The 22,763-nt window shown below is 45.8% G+C and overlaps 1 protein-coding gene across 1 annotated transcript; it reads left to right on the top strand.

Annotated features, from left to right (window-relative positions):
- The first annotated feature begins 147 nt into the window (after nucleotides 1–147).
- Nucleotides 148–21,797, top strand: MAP1LC3B (microtubule associated protein 1 light chain 3 beta). The gene is made up of 4 exons (XM_047791868.1): nucleotides 148–313; nucleotides 15,225–15,280; nucleotides 18,776–18,882; nucleotides 20,021–21,797. The coding sequence occupies exons 1-4, from the start codon at nucleotides 274–276 to the stop codon at nucleotides 20,193–20,195; spliced, it is 378 nt and encodes a 125-aa protein (XP_047647824.1). The 5' UTR covers nucleotides 148–273; the 3' UTR covers nucleotides 20,196–21,797.
- The last annotated feature ends 966 nt before the right edge of the window (nucleotides 21,798–22,763 follow it).

Below are 22,763 nucleotides of genomic sequence, written 5' to 3'. Positions count from 1 at the left end.
GTACGCATGCGCACGGGACGCTCCCCACCGCGCCCGCGCCTCGCCCCTTCCCCAGGCGACTCGCACGGCCCCCTTCCGCCACACCCGCCATGGCGGCGGCGGCGGCCCGCCCCTTGCCCCGCCTCCCGGGACGCCGCGCGGGTCACCTGACGCGGCTACGGGCTGAGGAGACACAAGAGAAGCTGCTGTCGCCAGTGTCGGAGCCGCCGCCGCTGCCACCGCCTCTTGGAATCGCAGGATACTCCGCTTCGCCGCCGCCCAGCCTGCCGCGACATGCCGTCCGAGAAAACCTTCAAACAGCGCCGAACCTTCGGTGGGTGCCGCGGGCCGGCCGCCGACAGAAGGCCGGGGGCTGGGGGGGCTCCGGAGGCGGAGACCGGCCGAGGGCTGCCGGGCCTCGGGGCGCTGGGGGGCCGAAGCGGGCGCCGAGGGTTGCGGGGCTGAGGCGGGGACGGCCGGAGGGCCCGGCCTGGGGGCCGAGGAGCGGCGGGGCGGCGGGGCCTGGGGCCCGGGGCCGAGGGCGCCGAGACGCGGCGCTGCTGAATCACCTTTTGGCCCCGGGCAGCCTGTGACACGCACCCACTTCGGCCCTCCGGCCCTTGACGGCCCCTACGACCAGGCCGCGCCGTGCCCGGGAGGGTCGTCTTGTGGGGGAGGCTGGCCCGGGCCCCGGCTGGCACCCGTACTCTGAAGTGGTGGCACCGAGTGTGCAAGGAAGTCGTCTCCTGCTGAGTCGCCCCTTCAGGTGAGGGTCGCGCGTGGAACCTGAGTACATCAGGGCCTCGGCGGAGAGGAGCGACTCCGAGGCCGCCGTCCTCGCGCCCGCCCCTTCCCGGGCAGCCCCGACTTGATCCTGTTTGTGGCCCCCGAGCCAGGGTGGGTGGCTTTTCTAACTGGCTCGCGACAGACAGCATTCTGTGACACCGCAGCGAAGCTGTCCTCTCCCGGTTCAGGCTAGAATCGCCACTTAGGTTACAGGCCCTCGATGGACACTAAAAGTAGCAATGCCATCGCAGTATTTACTCCTGCGCACAGAGCCATGGGAAGGAAGTGATGGGGAGTCATACCAGTGCAATACTTACTCCTCCTTTTAAGCACGTGGGGTCAGTTCTGCGATAACACCGCGGCGTCCCTGGATGTCCGTGTGTGGGGCTTGTTTGTAGCAGCTCTGGGAAGCCAGGTGGAGTCGGGCGGGACCAGCCTTCCTTCCTGCCGTCGCCGTGAGTTTCCTGCCCTAATCTAATCTGCTGTAGGATCTTGAGCAGCGATACTGCTCCTCTGCGATGGTCCACTTGCCCAGATTCTCAAGAGCTGAGCGTTCCCTTGAGCTTGGAGATGGTTTTGTCGATCTCATTATTGATAACGAGATAATGATGGATAATGACTTCATTTCTTGTGCCTGAGAAGCTCCAGTAAATGAGATTCACCCTGACCTGCACCTGCCCAGGGTAGCCTTTCAGCCTCTTGAGGCAGTTGATTGGTTACAAGACTGAGACGGGGTTGTGTTGTTGTTTGTTTTTTTGAAGAAATTTTCTCTTTAGTGACTTTCGCCAACTAAGCAGACATTCGTGAATATTATTTTTTGTGCAGTCCTGAAGGCACCACTTGGAGTAGATTTGCCATGGTATCTGGCTTCCTTCCTCACTGACACTGGCATTGAAAGTTAACTGGGGACATTAGTATGGGGAAGATGCCCATTGTGCATGGCTGAACCTCTACCTTTTTTTTTTCCTTCTTTTTTTGGCTACACCCACAGCATGTGCAAGTTCCTGGGCAGGGATTGAACCTCTACCACAGCTGTGGCAACACCAGATCCTTAACACCCAGCACCACAAGAGAAATTCCTGTAGTTCCTTTTTTTTTTGCTTAGCATATTTTTAGGCTATCTAGAAAAATCTCTGAAGAAGAGTGGATAATAAGAGTAGGAAAAGTGAGAATAACTAGAATTAAGAGTGGGAATGAGAATAAAATAATGAATTAGAAGCACTTCACCGGGAGCTGTAACCCCGAGGATCACCTGGCAGGAATGCCCTCTTTTTTTTCCTCTGTTTGGGTATCTTACATATACTGTATTTGTGGGCTTCCCTCTTGGTTCACCTTTCCTCCCACCCATCCTTTTCCCCCCCCCAGTCTTGTCTTTTTTCCCTTTTCCTACTCTGAGAAATGACATTTATCACTGTGAAAATTTAATGTATACAGCGTAATGGTTTGGTTTACATGTGTTGAGAAATAACTACTATAATAGGTTCAGCTAGCATCCATCTTCTCATAGATAAAATTAAAAAGGAAAATTTTCTTCTTGTGATGAACTCTAGGATTATCCCCCCTCCCTTTTTTGATTGCCTGAAGAACTCCTGCCCCAGCCTTTTTTTTTTTTTTTTTTGGTCTTTTTGCCTTTTCTAGGGCCGCACTCGCAGCATGTGGAGGTTCTCAGGCTAGGGGTCTAATGGGAGCTGTAGCCACCGGCCTACATCAGAGCCAGAGGCAATGCTGGATCCGGGGATCTGAGCCTCATCTGCGACGTACACTGCGGCTTATGGCAACACCCGAATCCTTAACTCACTGATCAAGGCCAGGGATCGAACCCACAACCTCGTGGTTCGTAGTTGGATTTGTTAACCACTGCGCCATGAACTCCGCCCCAACCTTTTTAATGGGCTTTTAAATAGTCATTTTGCAGAAAAGTGCTAACAGGAGTTCCCTGGTAGCTCAGTGGGTTAAGGATCCATTGATGCATTGTTATTGCTGTGGCTTGGGTCGATACCATGGAGCACGTTTGATCCCTGGCCTGGGAACTTTCTGAAGGGGCAGCCAAAAAAAAAAAAAAAAAAAGGAAGGAAAAAAAACCATCATTTAATGGCTACTGCCTTTCCTTGCTTTGGGTTATGGTAATGAGCAGTGAACATTTCAGAGGTTTGTAGCAGAGTAAGTGAGAGAAATCAGTTCTTTGGAGATTCCTTTTTTGTATAACCTAAGCTTGAGCTTAGGTTGTAACGTTCGCTTGAGCAATACAGCTTAATTAAAAGTGCATGTAGCTTTGCTGTGATATATTCTACCAAGGTGGAGAGGGGTCGTAAGGGTGGATTTTGGGCTTACCCTAAACAACTACTTCCTTTTGTAGCCAAAGCAACTGGGTGGGGCCCTGAGAGGGGAAGATCATGGTCCACCTAGTGGCAGAGGCTGGACTTGTAGCGTTCTGATGTTAATTCTTGAGTCCTCCAGTAGGTAGCCGTCATTTCCAATACATGAAGTGACCAACACTGAGTCAAGAGGCATCGTGTGTTCTTGCAAATGTTTTGAAAAATTTTATAAACTTCAAAAGTTGCAGTTGAGCAAATTATTTTGTTTTTTCTTTCTTTTTTTTTTTGTCTTTTTTGCCTTTTCTAGGGCCGCTCCCATGGCACATGGAGATTCCCAGGTTAGGGGTCTAATCGGAGCTGTTGCTACCGGCCTACACCACAGCCACAGTGATGTGGTATCCGAGCCGCATCTGTGACCTACACCACAGCTCGCAGCAACGCCGGATCCTTAACCCACTGAGCAAGGCCAGGGATCGAACCTGCAACCTCATGGTTCCCAGTCAGATTTGTTAACCACTGCGCCACAATGGGAATTCCAGAGCAAATTATTTTGGATTCAGTCTTCTCAATTACCATAATTTCATTCCATTTTCTTTTAGGGTTGCTCCAGTTTGTTTAATAACATATCTGTCTTCTAGACACCATTCTGCGGAGACTCAATATTAAACCTAGATCTTAAGCTTCACTACCAGTAATAACGGTCTCCATGCTTCAGAAGTGAACGTAGTGGTCTAGAATAAATAGCTCCACCTGCTTTTTTTTTTTTTTTTAATCACACCTGTGGCATATGAAAGTTGCTGGGCCAGGGATTGAATAGGAGCTGCTCTGCAACCTATGCCGCAGCTGTGGCACTGCCAGGTCCTTAACTCACTGAGCCAGGGATTGAGCCTGCATCCTCAGAGACAGGTTGTGGGTTCTTCACTCCAGCTACTTTTAGCTAGACTGGAGAGTAAGCTTTATGCCAAGATCCAAGTTAGCACTCCATGAACTTGAGCTGTATCACTCATTGCTGCAGGGGATGTTTATGGTTTATAGGAGGATTGGGGAAAATATTAGGCTCCTGTTTGAACTAAGTCCTGGAAAATGTATGTATGTTTTACTTTAAATGCCTCAGGGAATCTCAAAGGAACTTTGCAAAAGACACTTCACAATCTTCAGTTTGTGAGGCTTATAAGAGTTTTTAGGGAGTTCCTTTTGTGGCTCAGCAGCATCTTAAGAACCTGACTAGTATGCTTGAGGATACGGGTTCAATCCCAGACTCCATGGGTTAAGAATTCAGCGTTGTTGCAAGCTGCGGTGTAGGTTGCAGATGCAGCTCAAATCTGGTCTTTCTGTGGCTGTGGTGTAGGCTGGCAGCTGTAGCTCTGATTTGACCCCTAGCCTGGGAACTTCCATGTGCTGCGGTGTGGCCCTAAAAAGAAAGGAGTTTTTTTCCCTTATTCCTGGATGAGGAATCTGGGCAAGTATATCATCTTTGCACAAGCCTGAGCCCTGTGGGGGGTACGGACACGACTAAAGCTGGATCCTTGACTGCCAGAGGCAATCTCTTGAGAAAGGCAAATGATAGAATTCTCTTATGCTGCAGCGGATCTGCCCTTGGCACTGCAGTGGCTTGGGTTGTTGCTCTGGCATGGATTTGGTCCATGGCCCAGGAAATTTCATATGCCCCAGGTTCAAGAAAAAAGATAAGGCAAATAATAAATAGATGATCACAGCATTAATAAAATAATTAAGATAATTGCTCTCATGTGCCTTTGATCTGTAGTATTGGTAATGCTTTCATTAAATATACTAACTTTAGCCTCTGAAAATAACCTTCCACTCACAAAGAGTGAAGCATCAGCATGTATCATATATACTTAATTATTCCAGGCTCACCACTGGACTTTCATTGCAGCCGGCCAGGACACTAAAGAGATGCTTATGGGACTTAGGTACTGTTTTCACTGTAAGAAAGTCACTTGTCCTAATTTTTCCCACCTTTAAAAAAATAACTATTTTTACCTTCCTTTTTGGACCATATTTTGGGGATAAATCAAAGTAAAGAAAACTTAGGGAATTCTTGTCATAGCTCAGTGGTTAACGAATCCAACTAGGAACCATGAGGTTGCAGGTTCGATCCCTGGCCTTGCTCAGTGGGTTAAGGATCCGGCGTTGCTGTCAGCTGTGGTGTAGGTCACAGACGCAGCTCCAGTCTGGTGTTGCTGTGGCTGTGGTGTAGGTTGGTGGCTACAGCTCGGATTCCACCCCTAGCCTGGGAACCTCCATGTGCCAAGGGTGCGGCCCTAGAAAAGACAAAAAAAAAAAAAAAAGGAAACTTACGACGTTATAGTTTGACTTTGAGCCTCATATTTAGAAAACATTTTGTTTTCTCTTCAGTTATCACAATAAACTTGTTTTCCTTGTGTTCAAAAATCTCTCCCACTTTTTGGAGTTCTCGTCTTGACTCAGTGGTTAATAAACCGAACTGGTATCCACAAGGACATGGTTTTGATCCCTGGCCTTGCTCAGTAGGTTAAGGGTCTGGTGTTGCCGTGAGCGGTGGCGTAGGTTGCAGGCGTGGCTTGGACATGGTGTTGCTGTGGCTGTGGTGTAGGCTGGCAGCTACAGCTCTGATTCGGCCCCTAGCTTGGGAACTTCCATGTGCTGAGGGTACGACCCTAAAAAGACCAAAAAAAAAAAAAAACAACTTTCCCACTTTGGCGTAAATGATTTCTTTACCTGTTATTTATTTTATTTTTCATTTTTGGTTGCTCCTCAGCATATGGAGTTCCTGGGCAGGAGATCAGATCTGAGCCACAGTTGGCACCTACCCCACAGCTGTGGCCGTCTGGTTCCTTTAACCCACTGTGCTGGGGTGGGAATCAAACCTGTGTCCTAGTGCTGCAGAGATGCTATCAGTGCCACAGTGGGAACTCCACCTTTTAAATTTGTTATGATAAGCTTTTACTTTTTAAATTTATTTTTTATTTTTATTTTTTTTAGGACTGCACCCATGGCATATGGAGGTCCCCAGGCTAGGGGTCAAATCAGAGCTACAGCTTCCAGCCTACACCATAGCCACAGCAACGCAACCCACACCACAGCTCACGGATCCTTAACCCACTGACCAAGGCCAGGGATCAAACCCACAACCTCATGGTTCCTAGTCAGATTCGTTAACCACTGCACCACGACGGGAACTCCTGTGTCATATTTTAGATTCCATATATAAGTGATATCAAATATGGTGTTTGTCTTTATGACTTCATTCTTTTCATGGCTGAGTAGTATTCCTGTGTGTGTGTGTGTGTGTGTGTGTGTGTGTGTGTGTGTGTGTACACACCACATCTTCTTGATCCCTTAATCTGTTGATGGTCATTTAGGTTGCTTTCATGTCTTGGTTAGTGTAAATAGTACTGCTGTGACCATAGGTGTGCCTGTGTCTTTGTGAATTATATTTATGCCTGGGTGTATGCCCAGTGGTAGGATTGCTGGATTCTATGGCAACTATGTTTTTATTTTTATTTTTTAGGAACCGCTGTACTGTTTTTCCATGGTGGCTGCACCAATTTACAGTTCCTGCTATAGTATAGGAGGGTACCCTTTTTTCCACACCTTTTCCAACATTTATTTCTTTGTCTAGTTATTATCTATCTTTTTAGGGCTGCATCTGCAGCATATAGAGTTCCCAGGCTAGAGGTCGAATTGAGCTGCAGCTGCTGCCCTACCCACAGCCTCAGCAATGCTGGGTCCGAGCCCCGTCTGTGACTCACACCACTGCTCATGACAGCGTTGGATTCTTAACCCACTGAGTGAGCCAGGGATCAAGCCTGCATCCTCAAGGATGCTAGTCGGGTTCTTAAACCACTGAGCCACAGCAGGAACTCCTCTCCAGCATTTATTATGACCTTTTTTGATGACTTTTTAATGGCCATACTGACTGGTGTGAGTTGGTATCTCATTGTAGTTTTGGTTTGCATTTCTCTGATAGTGATATGGTGCATCATTTCATGTGCCCATCGGCCATCTGGATGTCCTCCTTCTTTGGAGAATTGTCTGTTTCTTCTGCCCTTTTTTGATTTTTTTTTTTTTTTGATACTGAGCTATAGGGGCTGTTTGTCTATTTTGGAAATTAATATCTTGGTGGTGCCGTCATTTGCAGATATTTTCTCCCAGTCTGTAGGTTGTCTTTCTGTTTATGGTTTCATTTGCTGTGTAAAAGCTTATAAATTTGATTTGGTCCCATTTGTTTGTTTTTGCTTTTGTTTCTATTTCCTTGGGAGAGTAAGCTAAGAAAACATTGGTGTGATTTATATGAGAATGTTTTGTCTTTTAAGAGTTTTATATTGTCCTGTCTTACATTTAAGGCTTTGAGCCATTTTATTTTGTGTATGTGATGAGGGAGTGTCCTAACAACTTCTGTTGATTGACGTGTGAATGTCCAGCTTTCCCAAGATAACTTACTGAAGAGACTAGACAGTCTTGTCTTCATTGGATATTCTTGCTTTCTTGGTCTAAGATTAGTTGGCCGTAGGTGTGTGAATTTATTTCTGGGCTTTCTGTTCTGTTCCATTGATTCATATACCTGTTTTTGTGCCAATACCTCGCTGTTTTGATGACTGTAGCTTTGTAGTATTGTCTCAAGTCTGGGAGGGTTATGCCTTCTGCTTTGTTTTGTTCTTTGTCTTCAGGATTGCTTCGGCAATTCTGGATTTTTCGTGGTTACATGCAGATTTTAGGATGACTTATTCTAGTTCTGTGGAAACTGTCTTGGGTAATTTGGTAGGGATCCCATTAAATCTGTAGTTTGCTTTGGGTACTAGGACCAGTTTAACAGTACTAATCCCAATTCAAGATCACAAGATAGTTTTCCATTTCTTTGAATCATCTTCAGTTTCCTATATTAATGTTTGGAAGTTCTCAGCATGTAAGTCTTTCACCTCCTTGGTCAGATTTATTCCTATGTTACTTTTTTTTAATGTGATTTTTTTTTTTTACATTCCCTTTCTGATACTTCATTGTTAGTGTAAAGAAATGCAGTTAATATCTGTATATTAACCTTTTTTGTTTTCTTCCATTTTTGACCTCCTTGTGGCATGTGGTGTTTCTGGGGCAGGGATTAGATCCGAACTGCACCTGCCACCTGAGCTGCAGCTGTGGCAGTGCTAGATCCTTAACCCACTCTGCCAGGCTGGGGGTTGAACCTGTGTCCCAGAGCTTCCAAGATGCCACCCGTCCCCTTGTGCCACAGCAGGAATACTGTATGTGTCAATCTTGTATCCTGTTACTTTGCTGAATTTGTTTATCAGTCCTAATATTTTTTTTTTCTTTTTTGGTCACACCTGTGGCATTTGGAAGCTCCCAGGCTAGAATCAAATTGGAGCTATGGCTGCCAGCCTATGCCACAACAGCTCAGGATCTGAGCTTTGTCTGCAGCCTACATCACAGCTCATGGCAACGCAGGATCCTTAACCCTCTGAGCAAGGCTAGGAATTGAACCTGCCTCCTCATGGATGCTAGTTGGGTTCTTAACCTGATGAGCCACAATGGGAACTCCCATTAGTTATTCTTTTATTTTTTTTGGGGGGGGGTGGTTTTTTGCGGGCCATGCCCACAGCATGCAGAAGTTCTTAGACCAGGGATTGAGCCCGCGCCACAGCTGTGACGACATTGGATCCTTAACCAACTGACCAGGAAACTCCTCTCTGATGGTTTTTTTGTATTTCTGCTCTATGAGTTATTCTCGATTTATTTCTCTTTTTATATATGGGTCCGCTTTTCTTCTTGGTGAGCCTGGCTAGAGGTTTGTTTACCCTTTCAAAGAACCAGCTCTTGGCGTTCCTGTCATGGCTCAGTGATTAACGAATCCGACTAGGAACCATGAGGGTTTCGGGTTCGATCCCTGGCCTTGCTCAGTGGACTAAGGATCTGGCCTTGCAGTGAGCTGTGGTGTAGGTTGCAGACGTGGCTTGGATCTGGCGTTGCTGTGGCTCTGGAGTAGGCCGGTGGCTATAGCTCTGATTAGACGCCTAGCCTGGGAACCTCCATGTGCCGTGGGTGCTGCCCTAGAAAAGACAGACAAAAAAAAAAAAAAAAAAGAGAGAAAAGAACCAGCTCTTGGTTTTATTGATTTTGATTTTTATCTATTTTAAAATCTCTTTACTCTCTGATCTTTTTTCTTTCCTTCTGCTAACCTTAGGTTTTGTTCTTTTTCTAATTCTTGTTTGTTTTAGGTTAATTTTCTTGTTTTTTAGTTTTTTGAGATTTTTCTTGTTTTTTGAGGAATGCCTGTATTGTTATGCACGTCCCTTTAAGAACTGCTTTTGCTGCATCCCATGGATTTTGCTTTTTGGGGCCGCACTCCCAGCATATGGCGGTTCCCAGGCTAGGAGTCAAATCTGGAGCTATGGCCTGCGCCACAGCAACTCAGGATCTGAGCTGTGTCTGCGACCTACACCACAGCTCATGGCAACGCCGGATCCTTAACCCACTGAGGGAGGCCAGGGATCAAACCCGCAACCTCATGGTTCCTAGTCAGGTTCTCGGGTTCGTTTCCACTGCACCATGGTGGGAACTCTCGAATCCCATAGATTTTGTATGTTTTCATGGTCATTTGTCTCAAGGCATTTTTATATATACTATTTGATTTCCTTGTTAACACATTGTTGGTTTTTTCCCTTAAGTTTCAGTTTTTTTGGCTAAAGCATTTGAAAGTTCGATGGGGCCAGAGTTAGAACCTGAGCACAGTAGTGACAATGCTGGATCCTTAACCCACTGAGCCACCAGGGAGCTCCATATTGGTTTTTTAGTAGCATGTTGTTTAGTGTCTGTAGTCTTTTTTTTTTTTTCTCATTTCTTTTTATCTGGTTGATTTCTATTTTCATGCCTTTGTGGTTAGAAAAGATGCTTGATCAAGGGAACGCCTGTCATGGCTGAGCAGTAATGAACCTGACTAGTATCCATGAGGGCTCGGGTTTGATCCCTGCCCTCACTCAGTGGGTTAAGGATCTGGCATTGCTATGAGCTGTGGTGTAGGTCCCAGATGCGGCTGGATCTGAGTGTTGCTTTAGTGTAGGCCGGTGGCTACAGCTCCACTTCAACCACTAGCCTGGGAACATCCATATGCCGTGGGTGTGGCCCTAAAAAGACAAAGGAAAAGGGATGCTTGACATAATTTCTGTTCCCTTAAATTTGTTGAGCCTTGTGTTATGCCCTAGGATATGGTCAGTCGTAGAGAATGTTCTGTGTGCACTTGTTTGTTTTGTTTTGGCTGTACTTGCAGCACATTTGGAAGTTCCTGGGCATTGACCCAAGCTGACAAGTGAATACCAGATCATTTTTTTCCCTTTTTCCTTTTTCATCTGCACCCACAGCATATGTAAGTTCCCAGGCCAAGGATCAAATCTGAGCTGCATATGTGACCTACGCCATAGCTGAGGCAATACCACAGCTGCAGCTGGATCCTTAAACCCACTCTGCCAGGTTGGGGATCAAACTGGCAACACCACACAGACAAGCAGAATCTTTAACCCACTGCCACAAGAGAACTCCCTGTGTGCACTTGAAAATAATGTGTATTCTGTTTTTTGCTTTTTAGGGCTGCACCTATGGCATATGGAAGTTCCCAGGCTAGGGGTCAAAAGAGCTACAGCTGCAGGAATCTGAGCCATATCTTTGACCTGCACTGCAGCTCACAACAACATTGGATCCTTAACCCACTGCGTGAGGCCAGGGATTGAACCCTCGTCTTCACCGATTCTAGTCAGATTCATTTCTGCAGTGCCATAACAGAAACTCTCTGTTTTTTTGATTTTTTTGTTGTCATCATTGTTGAAAATAGAAGTTAGGCCTACCTGTTTCTCTTGTGTCATTTAGGATCTGTGTGCTGTTGATTTTCTGTCCAGATTTGTCCTTTGATGTGAGTGGAGTGTCAAGTTCTCCTGCTATTACTGTATTCCTTTATTATGTCTGCTAGTATTTGTTTCAGGTTTTGGGTGCTCTTACTCTATTGGGTGCATATATGTTGATTGTGATAGTCTCTTCTTGTAGGGACCTTTTATCATTTTATAGTGTCATTCTTTATCTTTTTGGTCTTTGTTTTAAAGTATTTTGTCTCATGAGTATAGCGACCCCAGCTTTCTTGTTGTTTATGTTTGCCTGAGGTATCTTTTTCAGTCCCCTTCTTTTCTTTTCTTTTTTTTTGTCTTTTTGCCATTTCTTGGGCCGCTCTCGCAGCATATGGAGGTTCCCAGGCTAGGGGTCGAATCGGAGCTGTAGCTGCCAGCCTACTCCAGAGCCACAGCAACGTCAGATCTGAGCCATGTCTGCGGCCTACACCACAGCTCACAGCAACGCTGGATCGTTAACCCACCGAGCAAGGGCAGGGATCGAACCCGCAACCTCATGGTTCCTAGTCGGATTCGTTAACCACTGCGCCATGATGGGAACTCCCAGTCCCCTTATTTTCAGTCTGTGTGTGTCCTTTGTCCTAAAGTGCATCTCTTACAGGCATCATGTTGTAGGCTTGTGTTTTTTATCCAGTCTCCCACTCTGTGTGTTTTGATTGGAGCATTTATTTAATCCATTGATATTTAAAATAATTATTGTTAGGTATTTATATCTATTTTAGACCTTATTTTCCTGGGTTTTTTTTTGGGGGGGGTGGGGGGCGGGGAACCTGAGTCATATGCAAGTCCCCAGGCTTAGGGGTCCAGTTGGAGTTAGAGCTGCCGGCCCACACCACAGCCACAGCAGTGCCAGAATCCGAGCTGCGTCTGTGACCTATACCACAGTTCGTGGCAATGTCAGATCCTTGACCTACAGAGCAAGGCCAGGAATCCAACCCGCAACCTCATGGTTCCTAGTTGGGTTCGTTTCCGCTGTGCCACTACGGGAGCTCCCCCATCCAACATTTCTAAATCTCCTTCTACGACATTCTACATATAAACACATTTTGTTACAAAGACAAACATTCATGGATACCTACAGTACATATTTCTATTCAATACATGAGATTAAAGATAAATCTAACTACTATTATTAGTGAAGTTAACCTAGTGGTTCTCACTTGTGATCCTGAGATATATAACAAATATCTATTTGGTCTTAGATGTGCTGTGAGTGTAGCTCTAAAAAGACGAAAAAAAAGAAACTGATGGGAAAGTAGAATTAGAACCTCTGTGTTCAGATTGGAACATGGGAATTAATTCTGTGGGTTTTATGAAGAATGTCACTGAAATGGTTTTTAAAAATCCAAACAAAAGGACCTACTGTCTTTTAGCACAGGGGAAATATATTTAATATTCTTCAGTAATTTATAAGGGAAGAGAATCTGGAAAAGTATGTGTTTGTGTGTATGTATATATTTTATATATATGTGTATATATATCATAACTGAATCACTGCTATATACCTGATTTGGGCTGTGTCTTTAATACAGCATTATAAATCTATACTTCCATAAAAAACAAAATTAAAAAAAATTTTAAAACAACCAAAAATATGTCTAGTAGGAAATAGTACATGTAAAAGGAATGATGAAAGTAAAGCATAATTGTTTGGCAACCACTATTGAAAAAATAAAATTTTACTCACAGCATATGGAGGTTCCTAGGCTAGGGGTCAAATCGGAGCTGTTGCCGCTGGCCTACACCACAGCCACAGCAACGTGGGATCCAAGCCGCCTCTGTGACCTACACCACAGCTCATGGCAACAGCAGATCCTTAAGCCAAGCAAGGCCAGGGATCGAACCCACAACCTCATGGTGCCTAGTTGGATTTGTTAACCACTGAACCATGATGGGAACTCCGAAAAAATAAAATTCCTATTTTTAAGAACATTTTTTAGGTGTTCCTTTTGTGGCACAGCCGTTTATGGACCTGACTAGTATCCTTGAGGATTCAGGTTGATTCCTGGCCTCCCTCCGTGGGTTAAGGATACAGTATTGCCACAAGCTGGGGTGTAGGTCACAGCCACGGCTTGGATCCCAAGTTGCTGTGGTGTAGGCCGGCAGCTGTAGCTCTGATGGGACCTCTAGCTGGGGAGGAGGTTAGAGGAGGTAAAAGGAGTTCCCACTGTGGCACATTGGGTTAAGAATCTGGCATTGTCTGATGTGGTGCAGATGTGATCCCCCGCCCAGCACAGCTGGTTAACGATCTGGTGTTGCCAAAGGCTGTGGTGTAGGTTGTGGTGGTGGCTCAGATTCAGTGCCAGGCCCAAGAACTTCAGTATGCATGGTGAGTCTGAAAACATTTTTCTTTTTCTTTCCTTATTTGAATGCCAACACTTGTGGCATATGGAGTTCCTGGGCCAGGGATTGAATCCAAGCTGTAGCTGTGACCTGTGCTGTACCTTTCAACCCACTGTGCTAGGCGGGGTATCGAACCCATGCCTCCACAGCAACTAGAACCTCTGCAGTCAGATTCTCAACCCACTGCACCACAGCAGTAACTCCAGGAAAAATTTTTCCTGAAAGATACGTTTATGGGCCTATCAGAGCACAGTTTGGGGGCCTTTATTAGCATCAGAGATGAGTCTTGGTTTTTCTGCCATCAACTTAGAAAAACATAGGAAAATAAGAAAACACAGCCCCGCCCCCCCCCCAATCCAAACAAAGTTGGCAACATTAGAATAAATTGATGTCTGTGTAAGTCACAGTATTTTTTCTCCGGAGCCACCAGTGTGTGCACTTTGTTCTTCTTCTCCTTTTTTTTTTTTTTTGCTTTTCAGGGTTAGGGTAAGGGGTTAGGGTTAGGGCAGCACATGGAGGTTCCCAGGCTAGGGGTGGAATCCGAGCTACAGCTGCTAGCCTGCACCACAGCCACAGCAACACCAGATCCCAGCTGCATCTGCGACCTACACCATAGCTCATAGCAACGCCGGATCCTTAACCCACTGAGCAAGGCTGGGGATTGAACCTGCAACCTTATGGTACCTAGTCAGATTCGTTTCCTCTGCACCACAATGGGAACTCCTATATGCACTTTCTTGGAAAGTTCACAACATGATCATTTATTTGCAAATAACCATGAGAATGAATTCTACCATAGCAAGGATTCTTCAAGGTGATTTTGTTAGTTTTTTGTTGGAAGGCTTTAATTAACACCATCTTAATCATATATTTATATTTTGCTTTATACATGACCTAATTCCAGTTACATTGTCAAATGAGAACTGTACTTGGCTTTTTTTTTTTTTACTATATTCCTCAGAGAACCTAGTGTAGTTGTTGCAAATATAAAGTGAGTGTATTAAAGCAGAGAATCCTGAGAGTTTAACAACATATTCAACAGTAGACTTGATGCTGGAAACTTTTCTTGGGGCATTGAGCAAAAACTTTTTTTTATTTTTTGCTTTTTAGGGCTGCACCCATGGCATATGGAAGTTTCCAGGCTAGGGGTCAAGTCAGATCTCAGCTGCCGGCCTATACCACAGCCACAGCAACATGGGCTCCGAGCCACGTCTGGGACCTGTATCACAGCTCAGAGCAATGCCAGATCCTTTAACCACTGAGCAGGGCCAGGGATCGAACCCAAGTCCTCATGGACACTAGTTGGGTTCGGATGCTCGTTGGGGTCATTACTGCTAAGCCATTACTACTTGGGATGCTGCCCAAGCAAAAACTATTTAATAGGGTTTGTTTTTTTTTAATATTCTTTTCTCTTGGGCCATTTTTTAAAAGCACTATATCACTAAAAAGCTTGAAGTGATAAGAGAAAATTGCATTGGAAGCCTGTAGTGTATTTTGGATTTCTCTACCAACTTAACCTGTGGGTAATTCACAAATTGATGGGCATAGGAGTCGCTGAAGGAAGGATTGGTAATGCCATGCAGTTAAGCTGCCGAGTATACCTGACTGAATCTGGGGTCCCCAACCTTTGAAACGAAGTCTTCTGTACTCCTGCTCTTCGGTCGTACTGCCTTTAATTACAAGCTGGTTTCCATGCACGCTGCCTTTGGACTTAGATGCCAACCTCTGCCAGATAGGAAGTGTGTTGGCGTTTGGTTTCTCTCAGTTCTGGGAAAGATGTCTTTACTGATTGGTTCTGCTACAGCTAAGGCCAGGTGGACTCAGGTATGGAGGTCATCAGCAGCCATACAGGAAAGAAGCTGCTTTTGTGTGGGGGGAGCAGTAACGCGTATGTTTCTTTCTGTCTTTGCAGAACAGAGAGTAGAAGATGTCCGGCTCATCCGAGAGCAGCATCCTACCAAAATCCCGGTAGGTCGTCTGTTCTAGTCGGTGTTAATGTACCCTGACTGCTTAAGTACGCCTTTGGCACAGTGCTGCTTTGTGCGGCTCCCTCCCGGTGGTCTCTACAGGAATTCTCAGACATGTAGCCCTGGTGTGTCCGTTTCAGGACCTGGAGAGGTGCTGTCTTAATCTCTAGTTCTCAATCACACATTCTTGTTCCTCGTAAGTCTGAATTTGCTGCCTTAATGTTACGCACTTCACAAATCAAATGTATTTACTGGGGAGAAAGGGGTAGAGGGGCTAGATGTGTTGCTGTTTTATCCATGGAAGATGACATCCACCCTCTTAGGAAGCTGAGACGACTGCTGTGGGAAAAATCAGTAGCTCTCAAGATTTAATTGTGATTCCAGGCTGTCCGACTTTGATGCCCCAGAGGAAGAAGTCTCTCCTTAATTTTGGTTTCTTAGCAGGAGATGGAGGAAGGATGCTGCCCTAGTCATACGTAGGGGCCTCACCTGCTATGGCCGTGTCCAGCCAACGACGTCCTGGATCCTGGATCCTTAGGTTTCTGCTGAGGCACTTGTTCGAGAGAGAAAAGGTCAAAGGGAGCCTTTGGCCTCACACAGAGGCTGAGTTCAGGTCTTAGGTTCAAGATTACTAAATGCTCTTGGGTTAGTTACTAAAATTCTGAGAGGAGCTGCCATATCCTCATCTGTAGAATGGGAAGAGAATCCCATCCATGTGCTTGTTGGAAATAACTGCATAATACATCATTTTTACAGACCACTGAGAAAGGAACTTTGCTGCTTAATTCTGCAGAAGCGTTCATATTTGGCTTTTTTTTTTTTTTTTTTGCTTTTTAGGGCTACACCCGTGGCATATGCAGATTCCCAGGCTAGGGGTCCATGCCACAGCCACACCAGATCCGAGCCTCATCTGAGACCTACACTACAGCTCTCAGCAACGCCGAATCCTTAATCCACTGAGTGAGGCCAGGGATTGAACGCACAACCTCATGAATACTAGTCGGATTCATTTCCACCGTGCCACGACGGGAACTCCCCATATTTGGCTTTCTGACTAATCATCTCTTACCAAAGTGCAGGAAAGCAGCTGGAAGACGTGTGGGGTTGGGGTTGTGAGGTACATGGAAAGGGAAATAGCACAGGTTTGCTCAGCAACGTCATGACCATAGGATCCTGTACTTAAAGTTCATGTTCTCTGTGTTCATTGGTCTGGTTGCAGGTTTCACTCTGTCTTTGCTCTTAGGGTCAACATACGGCCTGGGGCTGAGCCTTCAGGGTCGTTTCCTTCCCTTTATGAGTATTGCTGTGTCTGTTTGCTGGCAGGTACTTGCCTTTGGAAACAAACATGCAGCCTAACAGTCTGCCAGTATTGGTTCCACAGCCTCCTTTTGAAATGTGAATATCTGCATACAGTCATTTTATTCTGCTGGTGGTTTCAGATTTTTTTTTTTTTTTAACAGAAGTCACATTCTACTTGTAGGTATTATGTTCTAAACATACCTCATAGATAAAGCCATTGGTCTTGCCAAGGAGGGTGATGACAGGTTGCCTTGGCCTTGCCCAGAACCTCATGTAGGCCCCATAGCGTGGAACGACATACGTACACGCATTTCCCCTTCTTCTAAAGGGTTCCCGTTCCTGTCTTAGAATTTCAGATACTGAGACAGGGTGGAGGTGCTGTCCGTGGGGAAGGCGGTCTGTGGTTCTCAGTAAATAGGTAATAAGGAGGCTCAGAGGGAGGCCCCAGCCTGTGGCCACAGTTTTTACAGTGGCTCAGAACTAGAGAAAAAAGCAAAAGTAAAAGCATTTGGGAGGAGTTCCCGGCAAGCTGCAGCAGAAACGAATCCGACTTGGAACCATGAGGTTGCCAGTTCAATCTATGGCCTCGCTCAGTGGGTTAAGGAACCAGCGTTGTCATGAGCAGACACGGCTCTGGTTCTGTGTTGCTGTGGCCCTGGTGTAGGCTGTCGGCTGTAGCTCTGATTGGACCCCTAGCCTGGGAAACCTCCATGTGCCACAAGTGTCGCCCTAAAAAGCAAAAAAAAAAAAAGAACTAGAGAAAAAAAGTAGTTTTTTCCTTTATGGAAAGGAGGAAGTATGGCAAGGAGCTAATAGGTTTATTTCATATCATAATACAGAATCTTGAACTATGCAGGGAAAAAAAGATTCTTTTAAAACTTTCTTCAGAGTTCCCATCGTGGCTCAGTAGTTAACGAATCCGACTAGGAACCATGAGATTGCGGGTTCGATCCCTGGCGTTGCTCGGTGAGTTAAGGAGCTGGCGTTGCCATGAGCTGTGGTGCAGGTCGCAGATGTGGCTCGGTTCCCCAGTTGCTGTGGCTCTGGCGTAGGCTAGCAGCTATAGCTCCGATTGGACCCCTAGCCTGGGAACCTCCATATGCCATGGAAGCGGCCCAAGAAATGGCAAAAAGACAAAAAAAACTTCAAGTCTTTCTGCAGTGAAATTTGTCTTTAGAACCAGCTAATCATGGTCTCTGCTCGTCAAATATTTACTTCGTATTTACTCTTTACTATAGTTAAGATCTTATTTACACTTTTATTGAAAGGCTCTTGTCCGAGTTCCTCTGGGGCTCAGCAGGGAGAGGCCTGATGTTTTCACTGCTGGGGTTCGGATCCTTGGCCAGGAACTTCCACATGTTGAGCAGCCAAAAAAAGAGAAAAAAAAACCCCTCCTATCACATCATAGGAAATGGTAGTAGAATTGGCATAGATTCGCATCTTTACATTTAAAGCAGGTACCCATCCTCTCTGCTCTTACAAGGCTTGGGGGTCTTTTTTTTTTTTAAACTCAGTAGTACGTTTTCATAGTTCCAAATAACACAACACATAGCAAAGTTTCTTTCCCTACCTTGTAGCTACCCTGCTTCCCTCCCTGAAGGCAGCCATGGCATTTCTTGGGCACTGTATTTTATAAGGCTTGGCGTCTAAGCTGATCAGGGAGCAGTCTTCACAATTGAGGAAGCGAACAAATATGCTGTTGTAAACCCCATTTTTTGCATGTGCCAGTTACAACATAGGAAGTGTTTTATCTCTATCTATTTTACTGTGTTTTTGTGTGGCCACACCTGTGGCATGTGGAAGTACCCTGGCCAGGGATTGAAACTGCACCAAGCCACTACAGTGACAGAGCAGGATCCTTAACCCACTGTGCCCCAAGAGAACTCTCCTTCCCCCCCGACTTTTTTGGGGCGGGGGTGGGGGGCTGCAAGTGTGGCACATGAAAGTTCCCAAGCCAGGGAACTGCAGATTGGAGCTATAGCTGCCAGCTTACACCACAGCCGCAGCAACGCCAGATCCAAGCCGTGCCTGCAACCTACAGCACAACTCATGGCAACACTGGATTCTTAACCCACTAAGTGGGGCCAGGGGTCAAACCTGCATCCTCCTGGGTACTAGTTGGGTTCATTTCTGCTGAGCCACAAGGAGAACTCCATTAATAGCTATTTTTAAATCACTTTTCTGGCTTCTTTTCTAGGTAATAATAGAACGATACAAAGGTGAGAAGCAGCTTCCAGTCCTGGATAAAACAAAATTCCTGGTGCCTGATCATGTCAACATGAGTGAGCTCATCAAGATAATTAGGTATTTCACGACTCTTTTTCTTCAGGCAACATTTCTTTCTTTATTCCTTTCTCTCTTTTTTTTTTTTTGGTCTTTTTAGGGCTGCACCCTCGGCATATGGAGGTTCCCAGGCTAGGGGTCGAATCAGAGCTGTAGCTGCCGGCCTACACCACAGCCACAGCATCATCAGATCCAAGCTGCATTTGTGACCTCCACCACACCTCACAGCAACGCTGGATCCTCAACGCGCTGAGTGAGGCTAGAGATTGACCCTCTGTCAGATTCATTTCCGCCGAACCACCACAGGAACTCTTTTTTTTTTTTTTTTGCCTTTTAGGGCGATACCCTGGCATATCAGGTTCCCAGGCTAGAGGTTGAGTCAGAGCTGCAGCTGCTGGCTGTAGCCACCCGGCATCCAAGCCGCATCTGCGACCTGCACCACACCTCTCGGCAGTGTTGGATCCTGAACCCACTGAGCGAGGCCAGGGACTGAACCTGCACTCTCATGGTTCCTAGTCAGATTTGTTTCCACTGAGCTATGATGGGAACTCCCTTTGATTTTAAGAAAGGCTGCACCCCCTCTATGTGTGCAAGTTCCCCGGGTCAGAAACTGAATCTGAGTCATAGTTGCAACGTGTGCAGCAGCTGCGACCTGTGCCAGATCCTTTAGCCCACTGTGCTAGGCCAAGGAATGAAGCCACGCCTCCACAGGACTCTGGTTCACTACGGTTGGATTCTTAACCTGCTGTGTCACGGTGGGAACTCCTAATGTGTCATTCTTTATCAGGCTTACAGCTAAATCTTCAATCTAGTTCTGATAAAAACCTACGCAAAGTTAATGAAAGAGTAGGTGTTTGATAAAAGGGAGGGTACGCCTCCTTAGATGGCAGTTTGTAGATCACATGGTGAACTGTGGCCATGCAGGGAGTATGGTCTGCCGGGGGTTGTCAGGACCACCACTCACGTGTGTCGTCACAGAAGACAGCCTGTGCTTCGTGAGAAATACTCAGACCTTGTCAGGAAGGCATGTACGTCATGTGCCAGAAGGAGCATTTACACCATCTTGCTCCTTTTATGTTGACCAGGGTGGGTGGTATTTGTACACATTCTCCCTGTGCACCGATGTATCAGTGTTTCTTCCTCTCTTTTCTTTCAACAGAAGGCGCTTACAGCTCAATGCTAACCAAGCCTTCTTCCTGTTAGTGAACGGACATAGCATGGTGAGTGTGTCCACACCGATTTGTGAGGTGTACGAAAGCGAGAAGGACGAAGATGGATTCCTGTACATGGTATATGCCTCTCAGGAGACTTTTGGAATGAAGTTGTCTGTGTAAGACTAGAAAAATGTATCTGTGCTAGAATTTTTGAAACCCTTACCAAGGAATAAAAAAGGGATGTTACCAACTGAGATTTATCAGCTCATCTAATCACAGATCATCCAAACAGTAGTTTTCCCGCCTAGGAGTCTTAGGAAGTTGTTTTTGTACTTCACGCAGAAAAACGGAGCTCCAGACGAGCACATTCAGCTGTGGAAAACTTTATTACTTAACCTAGGCTGTTTTGTTTTCACATACAGAAGTTTAAAAAATAAAATACTTTGCATTCTAAGTTGCCAGTAAAATAGATTTTCAAGTTATTTTTAATGCTCTTTCCCCAAAAGGAACTTAGAATTTGAGCATTCAGAGGGAAGTTAAGTCTTGTCTCTAGGTTCATAGAACCTGCCAACTTTTTCTGGAAGGGTTTCTACTCAAGTAGAGAAATCTTAAGAGGATCTTTAAGCGTAAGTTGTCAGGCATGGCCACGTCCATCCCAGTGTATCCGCCATTATAGTTGGAAAAAGGGTGAATTGGGGGTACACAGGAAACTATAAGCCTGAGCTGCTCTGCAGGGTTCCTGATCTGCTAATAAGTGTATTCCAGGTCAGCACTCATGAGGAAGTTCTCATTTGGTTACTTCTCTAGACAGTACATGCAAAAAGACCACTGCTCAACAGGAACCTTGGATAATTGATGATCTTGGTCACGTTTCTCCAAAGGCCTAGAGAAAGAAGGGCGTTTCTTCTGTTTTGGATGTTCTCTGCAGAGTCAAGGTACTGCCTGCTTTGGTCAATGCCAGGCAGTCACATCAGTTTCTTTCTTTAGGACAGAGGTGGGAAGCCACAGGATTCAGATGTCACTTCCTCTACCTTCTGGCTCAAAGTGTAGATGATCCATGTTTTATGTTAAGTGTGTGACTGAAATATGTAATTAGACACTTCTAATTTAAGAGTATCTCAGCTATCACTGTTAGGTCAAGCAACCCTCAATTTCCCCATTCTGTGTGCATGTCACTTTGGAAAATAGCAAAAGGAAAAAATGTTCTTTTATAGCTATTAATGGCAAAAGTTAAACATGTTCCAAAAGTCCAGCTAGAATAAATAACCAGTGCTTCCTGTTACCTGCATGGGGTTCCCCATGGACTATTTTTTGTGGGCGTTATCACAAAAAAGGGCCCAGACCCACTTGCTTGACGTACATTGTAGCAGGCCGCGTTTCCTCTCGCGCATCTAGATGTGTGGAACACTCGTATCCGTCAGCGGCAGGTACTGACTCTTAAACGCAGTGTTGTGCTGCACCCGGGCCCTCGACCCCCCATCTTCCCGCTGCATGCATCTGTCCACGTGGCTGACTTTTCACGTGTATATTTCCACATTGTGTAAATTCTTAGTCACCCTGTCTCGCTTAGACTGTACGCATCATTACATCTGACGTTCTTGTAACTACGGTGTGCTCCGTAAGATTCCTATGAGGAGTTCTGCTTTTTAAAGACAAAAATACCATGCCGAGAGGGGCGACTTAGACCCCACATTAGTGGGTGGTCACTCCCTTTATAGGCTCTTTAAAACAAGTCCATTTTTAATGACTAAGGTAAAATAAAGGCACAACTAAAAACTGTCATTTGAAGTTCAGTTTAATGGATGAGTGTGTGTTTGGGACCTGCAGTCTATACCATCCAAAGCCAAGCAGGCCGAGCGTGAGGGCGGGTTTCTCCGTGCCGAGAGCCGTCGGGTGGCAGAAAACCCACCTCCAAAGTTCGGGCTCGCCAGGGGCCCCTTGCTCGTGTTGGTCGCGGCTCTCAGGTCGTAAAATTCAGTTCTCTTTGAGAACGTACAGATGGGCTAGCAAGTGTGGGGAGGACGGGTGTGGGAGGGCCCTAGGTATCTTGTGCGAATAAACACTTGGGTCCCTGCTCTAAATGACCCCAGAGCTACGACCCAGAAAGCACCGTGCGTGGGGGTGGTCGGAAGCCCGGCGCGTAGCGGTACCTGAGCTGGGGGCGGCGGGGCGCGCACAGGACAGACACCGGCCCGCCAGCGGCTGGCGGAGCTCCCCGGGCAAACTCCACTCTGTACCGCAGACGGTGGGAAGGACACGCTGAGGGCTCGGCAGGTTGCGTGCTGCCCCCCCATCATCTTCAGAAGGACTCCTGTGGGGGAAAAGCACCAGAATTCTCCCTCTGGGGCCTGGCACTGCTCAGGAGAGCGCCACAGTCCTGGGCCAGCGCGTGCTTGTTAGCGCTGCTACCCCCTCAAGTCCAGAGAGCAAAGACCTGGTAAAAGGGAACAACTTTTTTTTTTTTTTTTAATTTTTATTTTCAGTACATTAAATTTACTCATAAAAACATTCTAAAAATGTACAATTTTTCTTTTAACAAAGTATATAATAAAACATAAAAACCCCAAAAACAGAATACTTGACATTTACAATTCAAAATCAAATTAGCAGAATATTAAATATTTACAAAACTATATCTTTTAAAAATATTTATAAAGTTACATGCAATTTTGTAGAACTGACATAAAAGAATGGCTCAAAATGGGAGAATTTTCCTTCATTCCTAAAAAGAAAATAATGTCCAATAGA

Source organism: Phacochoerus africanus, chromosome 8 (genome assembly GCF_016906955.1).
Source record: "Phacochoerus africanus isolate WHEZ1 chromosome 8, ROS_Pafr_v1, whole genome shotgun sequence".
In the NCBI taxonomy this organism is placed as follows: Eukaryota; Metazoa; Chordata; class Mammalia; order Artiodactyla; family Suidae; genus Phacochoerus; species Phacochoerus africanus.
The sequence above is the reverse complement of the archived record's forward strand: the minus strand, read 5'-3'. Positions and strand labels throughout refer to the sequence as shown.